General features: G+C 41.6%; 1 protein-coding gene across 1 annotated transcript in view; it reads right to left on the reverse strand.

Annotated features, from left to right (window-relative positions):
* The window catches only part of TSPAN5 (tetraspanin 5), a 227,407-nt gene that overhangs the window by 33,395 nt on the left and 178,953 nt on the right, over positions 1-15,059 (reverse strand). Inside the window, exon 3 of the mRNA XM_069743609.1 lies at positions 6,156-6,302. Within this exon, the coding sequence (XP_069599710.1) occupies positions 6,156-6,302 (147 nt within the window). The remainder of the gene's footprint in view (positions 1-6,155; positions 6,303-15,059) is intronic.

Consider the following 15,059-nt stretch of genomic DNA (forward strand, 5'->3'; position numbering starts at 1 on the left):
GTGGAACAACTGAAATTATGTCTTATATTCCATGTTCTTCAAAGTAGCCACCTTTTACAAAGATGACTGCTTTGCACACTCTTGGCATTCTCTTGATGAGCTTCAAGAGGTAGTCACCGGGAATGGTTTTCCAACAATCTTTAGGAGTTCCCAGAGATTCTTAGCACTTCTTGGCCCTTTTGCCTTCACTCTGCGGCCCAGCTCACTCCAAACCATCTCGATTAGCTTCAGGTCTGGTGACTGTGGAGGCCAGGTCATCTGGCGTAGCACCCCATCACTCTCCTTCTTGGTCAAATAGCTCTTACACAGCCTAGAGGTGTGTTTGGGGTCATTATAATGTTGAAAAATAAATGATGGTCCAACTAAACGAAAACTGGATGGAATAGCATGCCGCTGCAAGATGCTATGGTAGCCATGCTGGTTCAGTATGCCTTCAATTTTGAATAAATCCCCAACAGTGTCACCAGCAAAGTACCCTGACACCATCGCACCTCTTCCTCCATGCTTCACAGTGGGAACTAGGCATGTAGAGTCCATCCGTTCACCTTTTCTGCGTCGCACAAAGACACGGTGGTTGGCACTAAAGATCTCAAATTTGGACTCATCAGACCAAAGCACAGATTTCCACTACTCTAATGTCCATTCCTTGTGTTCTTTAGCCCAAACAAGTCTCTTCTGCTTGTTGCCTGTCCTTAGCAGTGGTTTCCTTGCAGCTATTTTACCATGAAGGTCTGCTGCACAAAGTCTCCTCTTAACAGTTGTAGAGATGTGTCTGCTGCTAGAACTCTGTGTGGCACTGACCTGGTCTCTAATCTGAGCTGCTATTAACCTGCGATTTCTGAGGCTGATGTCTCAGATAAACTTATCCTCAGAAGCAGAGGTGACTCTTGGTCTTCCTTTCCTGGGGCGGTCCTCATGTGAGCCAGTTTCTTTGTAGCACTTGATGGTTTTTGGCACTGTACTTGGGGACACTTTCAAAGTTTTCCCAATTTTTCCAACTGACTGACCTTCATTTCCTAAAGTAATGATGGCCACGTGTTTTTCTTTATGTAGCTGCTTTTTTTCTTACCATATCACAAATTGTAACAGTCTATTCAGTAGGACTATCAGCTGGGTATCCACCAGACTTCTGCACAACGCAACTGATGGTCCCAACACCATTTATAAGGCAAGAAATCCCACTTATTAAACCTGACAGGGCACACATGTGAATTGAAAACCATTCCCGGAGACTACCTCTTGAAGCTCATCAAGAGAATGCCAAGAGTGTGCAAATCAGTCATCAAAGCAAAAGGTGGCTACTTTGAAGAACCTAGAATATAAGACATAATTTCAGTTGTTCCACACTTTTTTGTTAAGTATATAATTCCACATGTGTTAGTTCATAGTTTTGATGCCTTCAGTGTGAATGTACAATTTTCATGGTCATGCAAATACAGAAAAATCTTTAAATGAGAAGGTGTGTCCAAACTTTTGGTCTGTACTGTACTTAAACAAAAAAAATTCCCTATCATTCTATCACAATGCTATCTAACTGCTTTATTTCCCCCCCTAATTCCGTTTCAATTATGCTTTGTTTTGCTACAGCCTCTGTCCCCATTCTGAAACAAGGCGTCATAGGTTACATTCATTTTAGGGGATGGACTAGTGCCTTCTCTACTTAGCATATGTTGGTTGTCAATTCCAATATATGCTCAGTAGGAGTGGCCTGATCACTGTCACACAGTACTAAAGTGACAGAACTTTCAGTGCGCAGTGACAGTGCGCTGCCTTGTCCGCTCTGAAGTGACGAGCAAACAAGAGTGCACTGTCAGTGCGCATTGTAAATAGAAAACTCTGTCAGCAGAGACCAGCCATATCCGCAATGCGCACTGAAAGTGAAATCAAATAGTACACATAAAAATAAGAAACTTTGTTATATACCTTATCAGAGAAATCTACTTCTTTCTGTCCTAGGACTGATCATTCACTCTCAAAATTCTCAATTCACAGGTAAACACTGTGTGCAGTCAAAACAGATTTTAACATGGATGAGATAGTTTAACCCCTTTACCCCCAAGGGTGCACGTTAATGACCGTGCCAATTTTTACAAATTCTGACCACTGTCCCTTTATGAGGTTATAACTCTGGAAAGCTTCAACGGATCCTGATGATTCTGACATTGTTTTCTCATGACATATTGTACTTCATGATAGTGGTAAAAATTCTTTGATATTACCTGCGTTTATTTGTGAAAAAAAACTGAAATTTGGCCAAAATTTTGCAATTTTCCAACTTTGAATTTGTATGCCCTTAAATCACAGAGGTATGTCACACAAAATACTTAATAAGTAACATTTCCCACATGTCTACTTTACATCAGCACAATTTTGGAAACAATTTTTTTTTGTTAGGGAGTTATAAGGGTTAAAATTTGACCAGCAATTTCTCATTTTTACAACACCATTTTTTTTTAGGGACCACATCACATTTGAAGTCACTTTGAGGGGTCTATATGACAGAAAATACCCAACTGTGACACCATTCTAAAAACTGCACATCTCAAGGTACTCAAAACCACATTCAAGAAGTTTATTAACCCTTCAGGTGTTTCACAGGAATTTTTGGAATGTTTAAAAAAAAATGAACATTTAACTTTTTGTCACAAAAAATTTACTTCAGCTCCAATTTGTTTTATTTTACCAAGGGTAACAGGGAAAATTGGACCCCAAAAGTTGTTGTGCAATTTGTCCTGAGTACGCTGATACCCCATATGTGGGGGTAAACCACTGTTTGGGTGCATGGCAGAGCTCGGAAGGGAAGGAGCGCCATTTGACTTTTCAATGCAAAATTGACTGGAATTGAGATGGGATGCCATGTCGCGTTTGGAGAGCCCCTGATGTGCCTAAACAATGAAACCCCCCACAAGTGGCACCATTTTGGAAAGTAGACCCCCTAAGGAACTTATCTAGATGTGTGGTGAGCACTTTGACCCACCAAGTGCTTCACAGAAGTTTATAATGTAGAGCTGTAAAAATAAAAAATCATATTTTTTCACAAAAATGATCTTTTCACCCCCAATTTTTTATTTTCCCAAGGGTAACAGAAGAAACTGGACCCCAAAAGTTGTGCAATTTGTCCTGAGTACGCCGATACCCCAAATGTGGAAGTAAACCACTGTTTGGGCGCATTGCAGAGCTCGGAAGGAAAGGAGCGCCATTTGACTTTTCAATGCAAAATTGACTGGAATTGAGATGGGACACCATGTCGCGTTTGGAGAGCCCCTGATGTGCCTAAACACTGAAACCCCCCACAAGTGACACCATTTTGGAAAGTAGACCCCTTAAGGAACTTATCTAGATGTGTTGTGAAAACTTTGAACCTCCAAGTGTTTCACTACAGTTTATAACACAGAGCCATGAAAATAAAAAATCTTTTTTTTTTTCCACAAAAATTATTTTTTAGCCCCCGGTTTTGTATTTTCCCAAGGGTAACAGGAGAAATTGGATGACAAAAGTTGTTGTCCAATTTGTTGTGAGTACGCTGATACCCCATATGTGGGAGGAACCACCGTTTGGGGGCATGGCAGAGCTTGAAAGGGAAGGCATGTCGTTTGGATTGCAGACTTAGATGGATTGGTCTGCAGGCGTCACATTGCATTTGCAGAACCCCTGATGTACCTAAACAGTAGAAACCCCCCACAAGTGACCCCATATTGGAAACTAGACCCCCCAAGGAACATATCTAGATGTGTTTTGACAGCTTTGAACCCTCAAGTGTTTCACTACAGTTTATAACGCATGTATTACTAGAGTTTATAACACAGAGCCGTGAAAATAAAAAATATTTTTTTTCCACAAAAATTATTTTTTAGCTCCCAGTTTTGTATTTTCTCAAGGGTAACAGGAGAAATTGGACCCCAAAAGTTGTTGTCCAATTTGTCCTGAGTACGCCGATACCCCATATGTTAGTAAACCCCTGTTTGGGCGCACGGGAGAGCTCAGAAGGGAAGGAGCACTGTTTTACTTTTTCAACGCAGAATTGGCTGGAATTGAGATCGGATGCCACGTCGCGTTTAGAGAGCCCCTGATGTGCCTAAACAGTGGAAACCCCCCAATTCTAACTGAAACCCTAACCCAAACACACTCCTAACCCTAATCCCAACCATAACCCTAATCCCAACCCTAATCCCAACCGTAAATGTAATCCAAACCTTAACTTTAGCCCCAACCCTAACTTTAGCCCCAACCCTAACTCTAACTTTAGCCCCAACCCCAACCCTAACTCCAACCCTAACTTTAGCCCCAACCCTAACCCTAACTTTAGCCCCGACCCTAACCCTAACTTTAGCCCCAACCCTAACCCTAACTTTAGCCCAACCCTAACCCTAAGCCTAACTTTAGCCCCAACCCTAACGGGAAAATAGAAATAAATACATTTTTTTTAAATGTATTATTTTTCCCTAACTAAGGGGGTGATGAAGGGGGTTTGATTTACTTTTATAGCATTTTTTTGGCAGATTTTTATGATTGGCAGCCGTCACACACTAAAAGACGCTTTTTATTACAAAAAAATAGTTTTTGCGTCTCCACATTTTGAGAGCTATAATTTTTCCATATTTTGGTTCACAGAGTCATGTGAGGTCTTGTTTTTTGCGGGACAAGTTGACGTTTTTATTTTCGCGCAATTTTTTGTTTCCTTTTTATTCCGATTTTTGTGAGGTAGAATGAACAAAAACCAGCTATTCATGAATTTCTTTGGGGGGGGGGCGCTTGTACCGTTCCACGTTTGGTAAAATTGATAAAGCAGTTTTATTCTTAGGGTCAGTACGATTACAGCGATACCTATTACATCTTTTTTCATGTTTTGGCGCTTTTATACGCTAAAAATTATTTTATATAAAAAAATAATTATTTTTGCATTGCTTTATTCTGAGGACTATAACTTTTTTATTTCGCGTGTTATTCCACTTTTTGTTTGGTGGTATGATAATAAAGCGTTGTTTTTTGCCTTGTTTTTTTCTTTTTTTACGGTGTTCACTGAAGGGGTTAACTAGTGGGACAGTTTTATAGGTCGGGTTGTTACGGACGCGGTGATACTAAATATATGTACTTTTATTGTTTTTTTTATTTAGATAGAGAAATATATTTATTGGAACAATATTTTTTTTTCTTTATTTAGGAATTTTTTTTTTCTTTTACACATGTAAATATTTTTTTTTTAACCTTTTTACTTTGCCCCAGGGGACATCACAGTAGGGTGACAGATCACTGATCTGATACTTTGCTGTGCACTGTGTCAGATCAGCGATCACACAGGCACAGCAGGGAGGCTTGAAAGCCACCTCCCTGCAGGACCCGGAAGGCCCATGCGGCCATTTTGCATCCGGGCCTGCAGGGAGGAGGAGGTAGGAGACAGTCGGAGCAATGCGATCACATCGCGTTGCTCCAAGGGTTTCAGGGAAGCACGCAGAGAGCCCCTCCCTGCACGATGCCTCCCTGTGCCGCCGGAACGCTGCGATCAACTTTGATCGCAGTGTGTCGGGGTTAGTGTGCCAGGAGTGGTCCGTGAGCGCTCCTAGCACTGTGCTGGATGTCGCTGCGATAGTCAGCTGACACCCGGCCCCGATCGGCCACGCTCCCACCGTGTGCGCGGCTGATCGGTAATGATGTACTATCCCATCGGTGGTCATACGGGCCCATACCACCTCGACGGGATAGTATGTCATACGTCAGAAAGGGGTTAAGGAGAACTTGAATGTCTATGTCTGTCTCTAGCTCCACACTCCATAGAATTTTAGAAGCACCAATAGTCATTTCCTATCTCAGTAATGGTAAAATCCATATTTACTGAACACAGATTTTATCCATGAATTCAGATTGAAAGATCTATCCAGAATGAGGAACAAGTGGATTTCGCTAATAAGATATACAGTATTACAAATGTTTTTCTTTATGAATTGTGGAGATATCAAGTTTCAGCATTGCATTAATTTTATATGCAAACTCTAAAACACTACTGAAAAGTAAGGAACTGACAGGTAAATAACTTTCACTAGACTTTTGTGCAACTGAAGAAAAGTTATGTTCCTCTGAGATTATTTTTAGCTGAAATCACACCCTATGAACCCAAAAATGTACCCACTACTAATATAGTTCTTGAAAAATATACTTACAAATTTTAGAAGGAAAGTGTTTTCCCGGAGCGCTCCAATGCAACCAGCAAAACCCAGGATGAACATCACTCCTCCTACTACCAAGAAGAGCCAAACAGGATCAAACCCACCAAGGTCAGTGATGGAGGAGATGTTGGAGAGCACACCCTGCAGAGCAAAAGACAAAGAGAAGACTATTTAATGATATACCAGAATCTTCTAAAAAAAAAAAAAATCATAGGGCACATAAAGAGTCAAGCATACGTTTTCAAAACGTAAATTTCTCTGGTAGCATAAGTAAAATTTGAAGGTATTTGAAGGTATTACCATCCTATATTGTTATGCCATATTGGTGGGACCCCACCAATCTGGAGAATGAAGGGACTGATGCCCCAGTGCCCCTCTCCTCCAGCCGTGCAGAGAACTGCAACACTCACAGCTGTGTATAGATAAACTGCCATCATTTCTAATCTCTCAAATAAAAACAGATTATGGATGCCTGTTGGGACTTTTTCTTTAGGTATGTTAATCTCCTCAGATCAAAGTAAAACAGCCTGTTCTGATTTCTGTTTTCGGTGATCTCCGAGTATTTGTAAGTGCTCGGAGATTTAGTTTTCATCACCTCAGCTGTATGATTTACAGCTGCTAGACAGCTTGAATACATGTGGGGATTCCATAGCAACCAGGCAACCCCCACATGTACTCAGGCTGGCTAGCAGCCGTAAATCATGCAGCTGCTCCAACAAAGACTAAATCTCCGAGAACTTACAAATACTTGGAGACCACCCGAGTGTGCTCAGGAATACCTGAGCAACGAGTACACTCGCTCATCACTACTAAGCATGTTTTTTTTATTGAACGATTCTGCCTTCTTTTCATTGGGATCTAAGGCGGAACGTTTCTCCTTATATAGAGTGACATACCATCTCAGAAGAGGCAATTTGCATATTCTTTTGATTGGGCATTGTCATACAGGAGAAAAAGTACATGCCCCAAGGGAAGAATCTTTGTTAACGTCCCTTTGGTTGAAGGGCAAATAAGCATATTAGGCACCCTAAATTTTAGGAACTAATATCTCTGCAACAGAGACAAGAAATAAAAAAGGAAAACTAGGGTTTATTCAGTTTTGATAGAGAAGAAATGAGTTTGGTAAAGTAGGCATGTGTCACTCACCGTGTAGGACAAAGTGCAACACAAAGGGATAAGGGGAACCCAACACTAGGGAAGCGGGTAGTGGAGACCCCTAGACAGATCTAACGTCACTCTGTCTGCACTAAGACCCTAAATAGGTTCCACACCTATCGCTGAGCTGGATACCTAGTCCCTGTCAGACCCTAGCAGTAAGCTCTGCTTAGGGAAGGAAGGGGTACTTGCTGGATGAGCCCCACTACCACTAATGACAGCTAGGATACACAAAACAAGAAGAAACTTAGCTTGAGTAGACACAGAGAGAAACACCATGATCCTTCAAACTCCAAAAAGGACCCTAGCTGACTGCTAAGCTCAAAGGCTCAACAGGGAAGTGCAAATAGAAAATAACACCCGCAACTCCCAACAGGAAGTTGGGAGTTATAAACACCCAGATCAGGTGACACCATTAAGGCCAGGGGAGGTGGCCACTAGTTTGCAATGCCAACTGCTGAGACCTTCTGCAGCCAGATGCAGTGCAACTGTCTGCAACGTCTGACATACCCGTGACAATACCCCCAATACAAGTGGCCTCTGGACACTCAGGATCAGGCTTCTCGGGATAAGAGTGAAATCAACAAACCAGCCTGGCAGCATTCACCTCTGATGCCGAGATCAACATCCTTTCCTCTGGACCAGTTACGAGACAATTGAACTGTCACGCACAGTGTAGGACAGACTAAGTGCAACACAAAGAGATAAGGGGAAGGGGGGCCCAACACTAGGCCCCTGACGAAGCCACAATGTGTGGTGGCACACGTTGGGCTTTGCAGCCCCATGGGCCCCATTTGAATCTCTGGCAATAGCTCTGGTTTGGTTCTTTTTACCGTACTTGCACTTTCATTACAGTACTTTCTTTGCTGCTATGGAAATCCTTTTTTCATCCATTGTCATCATGGCTGGTCGTGCTCAATAGGTAGTATCTATTATATTTTTTGCAAGGACAAGTTAAATCTATATTACCACTTGTCATGTGGGTACATATTTACACTATAGTTTTATGGCATGTATGACTGGTATTAGGATGATCATAATATTGGAGGCTATCTAAATATATTTTATCCATCTTTTGCACCTGAGTATTTTCTGTGCATATATATTATAGTGCAGCAGCTTGGATATTGAATACAGATATTTGGTTACTAACAATTCTATAATAGGTTTATTTTTAAACCCTATCCATATTTTAAGTGGTGAACAACTCTCCTTACCAGGTGCCAAACCAATTAATTACATCATCAGACCATTTGCTTGTATATTCTTTAGTTACTATGATGTTGTGATATTTAAATATTTTGTGGTTCCATGGGGTTACTTCCATCTATTGGGGACCTTTTTGGTTTTTAATTGTTTTTAATTTTTTTTGGTCTTTTTGCACAGTTGAATAAAGTATTTAATTGTTCACACTATTTGGTGATCTCCATGGTAGCATGTTCTTTTCTTCTTTTTGTTCAACACTAGGGAAGCGGGGAGTGGATACCCCTAGGTAGATCTAATGTCACCCCGTCTGCACTAAGAGAACCTAAATAGGTTCCAAACCTATCGCCAATCGGGATACCTAGTCCCTATCAGACCCTAGCGATAAGCCCGGTTTAGGGAAGGAAGGGGTTCACGCTGGTCGAACCCCACTAACACTAATCACAGCTAGGATACACAAAACAAGGGGAAACTTAGCTTGACTAGACTCAGAGAGAAACACCGTAATCCTTAAAACTCCAAAGAGGACATTAGACGACTGCTGCAGCTCCAAGCCTCAACATGGAAGTGCAAATAGAAAATAATACCTGAAACTCCCAACAGGAACTTGGGATTTATAAACACCCAGATCCAGGTGACACCATCAAGGCCGGGGGAGGTGGCCACTAATCTGCAAGGCCAACCGCAGAGACCTTCTGCAGCCAGATGTGCAGCCTCTGACATACCCGTGACAGCATGATTAGAAAAGTGATGGACACAGCCATAGGTTTTAAGCATAAGTGTGTAGTAAGTGAAGTCTACTGATGGATGCCATGTTCCCCACACACGTTAGGAACACCTAGAGCATCACCAAAAGAAAATGTGTTTGCGGCATGTGCCATACTTTGTCGTCTGTGTCAGAAAGTTTTGGGTGTAGTGGATGCTGTTCATCCAGAGTGCCTCTGAAATTCTTACTTAACTTTAAAGCCCTGTTCTAAAAAAAACAATTTAAAGGAATGAAAACACTACTTATAATCCTGTTTCTGCACAGACAATTGTTCTAACAGTCATTTTGCATATCAATGAATGGTGTATAGTAAATGCTGAGTGTGTCAGCTGTTAAGATCCATGTCTTTCACGAACACCTCATTACTTCCCTGCAGTCTAAATTCAGAAAAGTGCAGTCAGCCAAAACTATATTCACTATTTAATGTTTAAAAAAAGAGAAGTCTGCAGTTCTGACAGTTCCATAAATACTTAAACACATGAAGGAGAAAGTGAGGAGAAAAATATTTTTAGCAAAGAGAAGCAAAGCTCAAAGCCTACGCAGAATGAAAAGCGAAAAACAAGAGAAAAAAACGAATGTCGAAAAATCAAAAAATGTAAGATGTGGTCAGTCTAATATAAATGCAAAGCATATCTGAACTTAAACTTTCCAGAGTATAAGACTACTGTACTAACCAAGTTTTATGTACAAGTATTAAATCATTGCTCGGCACAGTTTGTCTTTTTTAATTACATTTATTTTTAATCAACATTAAAGAGATTCTGTCACTTTAATATTTAAATACTTTGTAAAAATCTCTGAGCTCTGCTGATTCTGCAGTTGTTTTTTGATTCACACTGCATCGCTTCTTGGCTGAGATATTCACATTTGTTGCTTTTGGAGTGCAGCATGTGAAATTTCTGCTTTTGATGCAACTCGGCATTTCCTCACAGTTTCTCTGGAGGCAAGTGCTTTCACCGCACTCTGCCAGATGCTGACAATCACTTATTAAGCATCTGGGACACTATACTGTTAGATCAACTGCAGAGCTGTGATTAGTAGGATCTGGCAGGGAGGAGTGAAAACACATGCCCCAGGGGAAGATTGAGAAGAATTGTCCAGTTGGAAAGCAAAGCAGAGATTTCACATACTGTGCTCCAGAAGAAACAAATGTGAATTTCTCTTCAATGGAGTGATGATGCACAAAACAGAAAAGAGTGGCAGAATAGAAAACATAGGAACAGGGAAATAGGCAGAGGTAGAAAAGGAAAGAAGGGAGACAATAATGATCTGCAGATTTGACTAAATTGTGAAAAATTCAACAGATGCTGGATTGGATTGGAAGATGTGTAATATGCTGTTGGGGATAGTAGTTCCTGTCACGTCATGTATCAAATGAAAGACAGTTTTAACTTTGACCTCTGGACGATTTTCCTTTTTGTGCTTCTCAGAGCCATAACTTTTTTTATTTTTTCATCCAGATGGCCATGTGAGGGCTTGTTTTTCATGGGACAAGTTGTACTTTTAAATGACAACATTGATTTTACCATATAGTGTACAGGAAAACAGGGAAAAAAAAGTCCAGTGAAATTGCAAAAAAAAGTGCAATTCCTGAATTGTTTTTGTTTTTTTTTATTTACCATGTTCACTAAATGCTAAAACTTACCTGCCATTATGATTCTCCAAGTCAGTATGAGTACGCAGATACCAAACATGCATAGGTTTTTTTTTAACTTAAGTGACAAAAATAAATCCAAAGTTTGTAAGGGAAAAAAATCACGTTCACGTGACAGGGGCGCTGATGGGGGTGTCTTGTGGAAGATTGACAGCGGCATGTAACATGTTAATAATCGCGAGTGGATCGTAATTCTACCGGCTGCTATTAGATGCACATGACAGCTGTCATATGCCAGGATAGGAGCGGGCTCAGCATCAGAGCCCGCATCAAAGGCAGGGGCACAACTGATGACGCATTGATACGTCACCGGTCGCGAAGGAGTTAAACGGATTGACAACTCCATAATATAACTGATACTAATCCACCAGTTCCAGCTTAAGGCATAACGTTAAGCTCTTTGGCCCCCAAGAGCTTTAGATAAAATCTGTAACCTATCATGTTTCATTTATAAATTGTTTACTATGTAGCAGTAGGCCTTAGGTTCCCCTTTGGCATCGGGACACAGATACAACTGTAACCCTTGAATTTCCAGTATCTAGCTCTTGGTGGCTTCCTGCTCCCAATTCAAAACATATTAAAAAGTGTAATGACATCCTACTATTTTGACCTAACATGTTTTCTTGTGATATGGAAATGAGTCGACATCTGTACAGGAATGCTCAACATGTTTCACAGTTTTAAGGTTGAAAGCAGACACAACACAATTGAGTTCAACCTACAACCTACCATGTTGATCAGAGAAAGGCACAAACTCTATGAGACAGTTGCTAAATACCCTACACTAGGATAAAAATGTCTTCCCGACTCTACATACGGCAGTCACACTAGTTCTACATATATGTAGCTTTGTATATTTAAGCATTTCCTTGTGCTTATGTATAAGTTTTAATAATAAAAAGGAAACATATTTGATATTTCCACATTCGAAACAACTCTTACTATAAGACTATGTTATTACGGTATTTGTCCTGCACAATGAAGGCTGTAAAAAATATATATGTATATATATTTGACGTAATGGTCACAAATAGCTCTGTTGGAGTAGGCTTAATATGCTTTCTTGCCCTTAGCTGCAACACAGCCTGCAACTCACTACTCTATTTGCAAAAAATAAAAAATTGGAATTAAAAATGGCTTGCAGATCTCTTAATGGGGCATTTAGAGCCTGTTCTATACAGCTGAAAATAAAGATTTGGGGTTAAAAATGCAGGTTTGAAGTGTTATTACAAGATTTTTATATCCCATTTAATTTTCACTATTATCAAAAACTGATTATTGGTCTTAAATAGTAAAGTGACTAATACTTACCCTACCAATCCCTTGCTCCTCCAATGCCACAGTTTTTGGGTTTCAACCATTCCCTGTTCTCAGCCATAGTTTCGTCATGTATCCGCTGCCATCCTCTCTCTGCCATAATAGATATACTAGTTGGCATCGGCAAGTCCTGCTTCTGCTGACAGTTTCCGCCATGATATTGCACTTTCCATGAAGATCAGAGGCCACCTACCTTGCCACCCAACAGGTTGAAGACAGTGGGGGGATTGTATATTATCTATGCCACACTTTTCTTGAGTGTGTGGGGCTGGTGTTCAGCACTCTCATAAGAAAAATACAACTTAGTGGAATATGATTGCTTTATGTCCAAAATCTGACAGTTGTGCATTTTTCCTTTATGGTCACTTCTGGTCGAGTGGTAGGAGCTCAAGGTTGGATACAGCAAGGACATGGCTCCCCACCTCTATTATGAGTTACACTATTACTGTATTCAACTATTAATCTACAGTATGAGTTGTTGTATTCGTAAAGGACATCTGTTAATATTTTACTTGCCCAAATCAAAAATTCCGGTTTCCAGTTTAAAGCTTGGTTGAATGAAATAGGACCCATTATTTTCTTTTTTCCCCCTATCAATTTAATATTACAGTAACGGATTCATCCAAGCTCTTTTTCTCCACTAAATGACTTCTTCTCTCCGCACCACTGGACTGGAAAATTTGTATTGCCAGCAGGGATAACTGTTTTGCACATTAGAAGAGAAAGAGTCCTTTACAACAATTGAAAATCTGACACTTAAAGAGCATCATCTACACAGGGTGCGCGTAGGAATAAAGCTGTGCAAATAGGTTGTATATTGTATTAAACATGCAGACAGCTATATGTTACAGCAGACCGGCATCCATGAGTTACTGCCTATAGGGGTTGATAACCACAATGCATTAGTATACATACAAATTGCAAATGCTTTGCGGTGCAGCTGTGCCTATGAACCATTACATACTCAGATACTCTTCATCTATGAGAGTAGCTGAAACATCCGCTGTTAGGACTGGCAGAACACACCAAGATTAAGATGTAATGGCATTAGGTGCGTTCGCAGTCCGAGGTCCACCGTGCAGGTGAAAACCCTGCTGCTAGTAGAGACGGACGATATGGCGGTACTATGTGAATACACACATGGGTTAACTTCACCCTGTGTGAAGGAAGCAAACCCTGTTGCATCACAGGGCTGCGGTACCGCACCAAGAGCACAAGCAAGGAGTCTCAGAACTCAATCCCAAAACTCAGGATTTGAGTTCATAAAGACCTCATGTACTCGACACCGCTACTGGGGTGTCAGAGAGACAGAAATAATATTATTTAAGAAGCACGAGAGTGCGTGCGGTGCCGCACTGGTGGACGCCACTAACCACCCAGGCTTGGGTCAGGAAAGCGCAGAGAAAGCGCACTGTGCCCCACTGGCGGTCACAGCAATTAGACGCTGTAATGTGTGTAACGTGCTGATGGCTAAGTTGGGCGCTAGACAGCAATCATCCACCTTCCGCGAGCAGTCATACAATAAGGAGGGGATTTTAAAGAACGACTTTCACTCACAACGCACACACGTTAACAAAAGTCAATACTAGCGCATGGCCGTGCGGCCATGCGAGCCTTAAATAGTTGCAGCACGTTTAGGACCTTCAGAGAAGGACCAATGGAGTTGCCGCAGTACCTGAGCATGTGACCCCAGATCTCCACTGAGAGATGTTGCCCTGGGCATGCTCAGAGTGCAAAGCAGGACTTAGTCCTAGCACCTACAAGGACCTTCCAAGAAGGACCAATGACCTAGCTGCAGTATCTGATCATGTGACCCTCGATCTCCACTGAGAGGTCTTACTCTGGGCATGCTCAGAACATGAAAAGCAGGAGTTAGTCCCAGAAGCGTCTGCTCGCCGCTGCCCAGCACTGACTTTAATGGCAGAAGCAGGAAATGCAGCAGTAACTCTTAGCACAGAGTCAGACTGAGCGAGACGCTGGGATCGATGTCTCCGCTGAGCAGGTTCCACTGCGGCCGGAGAAGAATGGGAGACCGCAGCGGAGATGGCCCGAGATTCCCCCTGTGCAGAGGCAGGAACTCGACCCCTAACATCCGCTCCAATAGAACTTATTAGGGTCCTCACCAGTCAGACTATGACGCTACAGGTGGAATCAAAATTATTCAATCTCATTGCAAATTAGGTTCTTTAGCAAAAGTTACAAACTTTCTGCTATTTACAGTAGTTTTGCCTTATTAGTTGATTGCAGTCTCAGAATAATTTAACCCCTTCATTACAAGATTCTTTAGTACTTAGAATCTTCATGAACTTCTTCTGAAACCAAACCGTGGTAGACTTTGAGGTATACTTGGAACCATTGTCCTATTGGAAGGTCCCATGAAACCCAATCTTCAGCTTCCTCGCAGAGGGCATGATGTTTTCTAATAGAATTTCCTGATACTTGATTCAATTCATCTTGCCCTCCCCATGCTGCAGGTTTCCAGTGCCTGAGGAACCAAAGCAGCTCCAAAGTATCACCGAGACCTGTCACGCTTCAAAGTAGGCATGGTGCTCTTTTCAGCATATATTTACCTAGCTATTGAACCCGTTCTACGCCCGGGTGGCGAGCATTTATATTGGTATATGGTCTCCATCCTGGTATGTGCTGCTTCCATCCTGCGCCCTAATCTTGTCATGTGTTGTTACCATCTTGCGCCCCCATCCTGTCATATGCTGCTCCCATCCTGCGCCCCCTTCCTGTCATGTGCAGCCCCTATCCTGCGCCCTCATCCTGTTTTGTGCGCCTCCATCTTGTCATGTGATAG

This window comes from Ranitomeya imitator, chromosome 1 (assembly GCF_032444005.1).
Source record: "Ranitomeya imitator isolate aRanImi1 chromosome 1, aRanImi1.pri, whole genome shotgun sequence".
Lineage (NCBI taxonomy): Eukaryota > Metazoa > Chordata > Amphibia > Anura > Dendrobatidae > Ranitomeya > Ranitomeya imitator.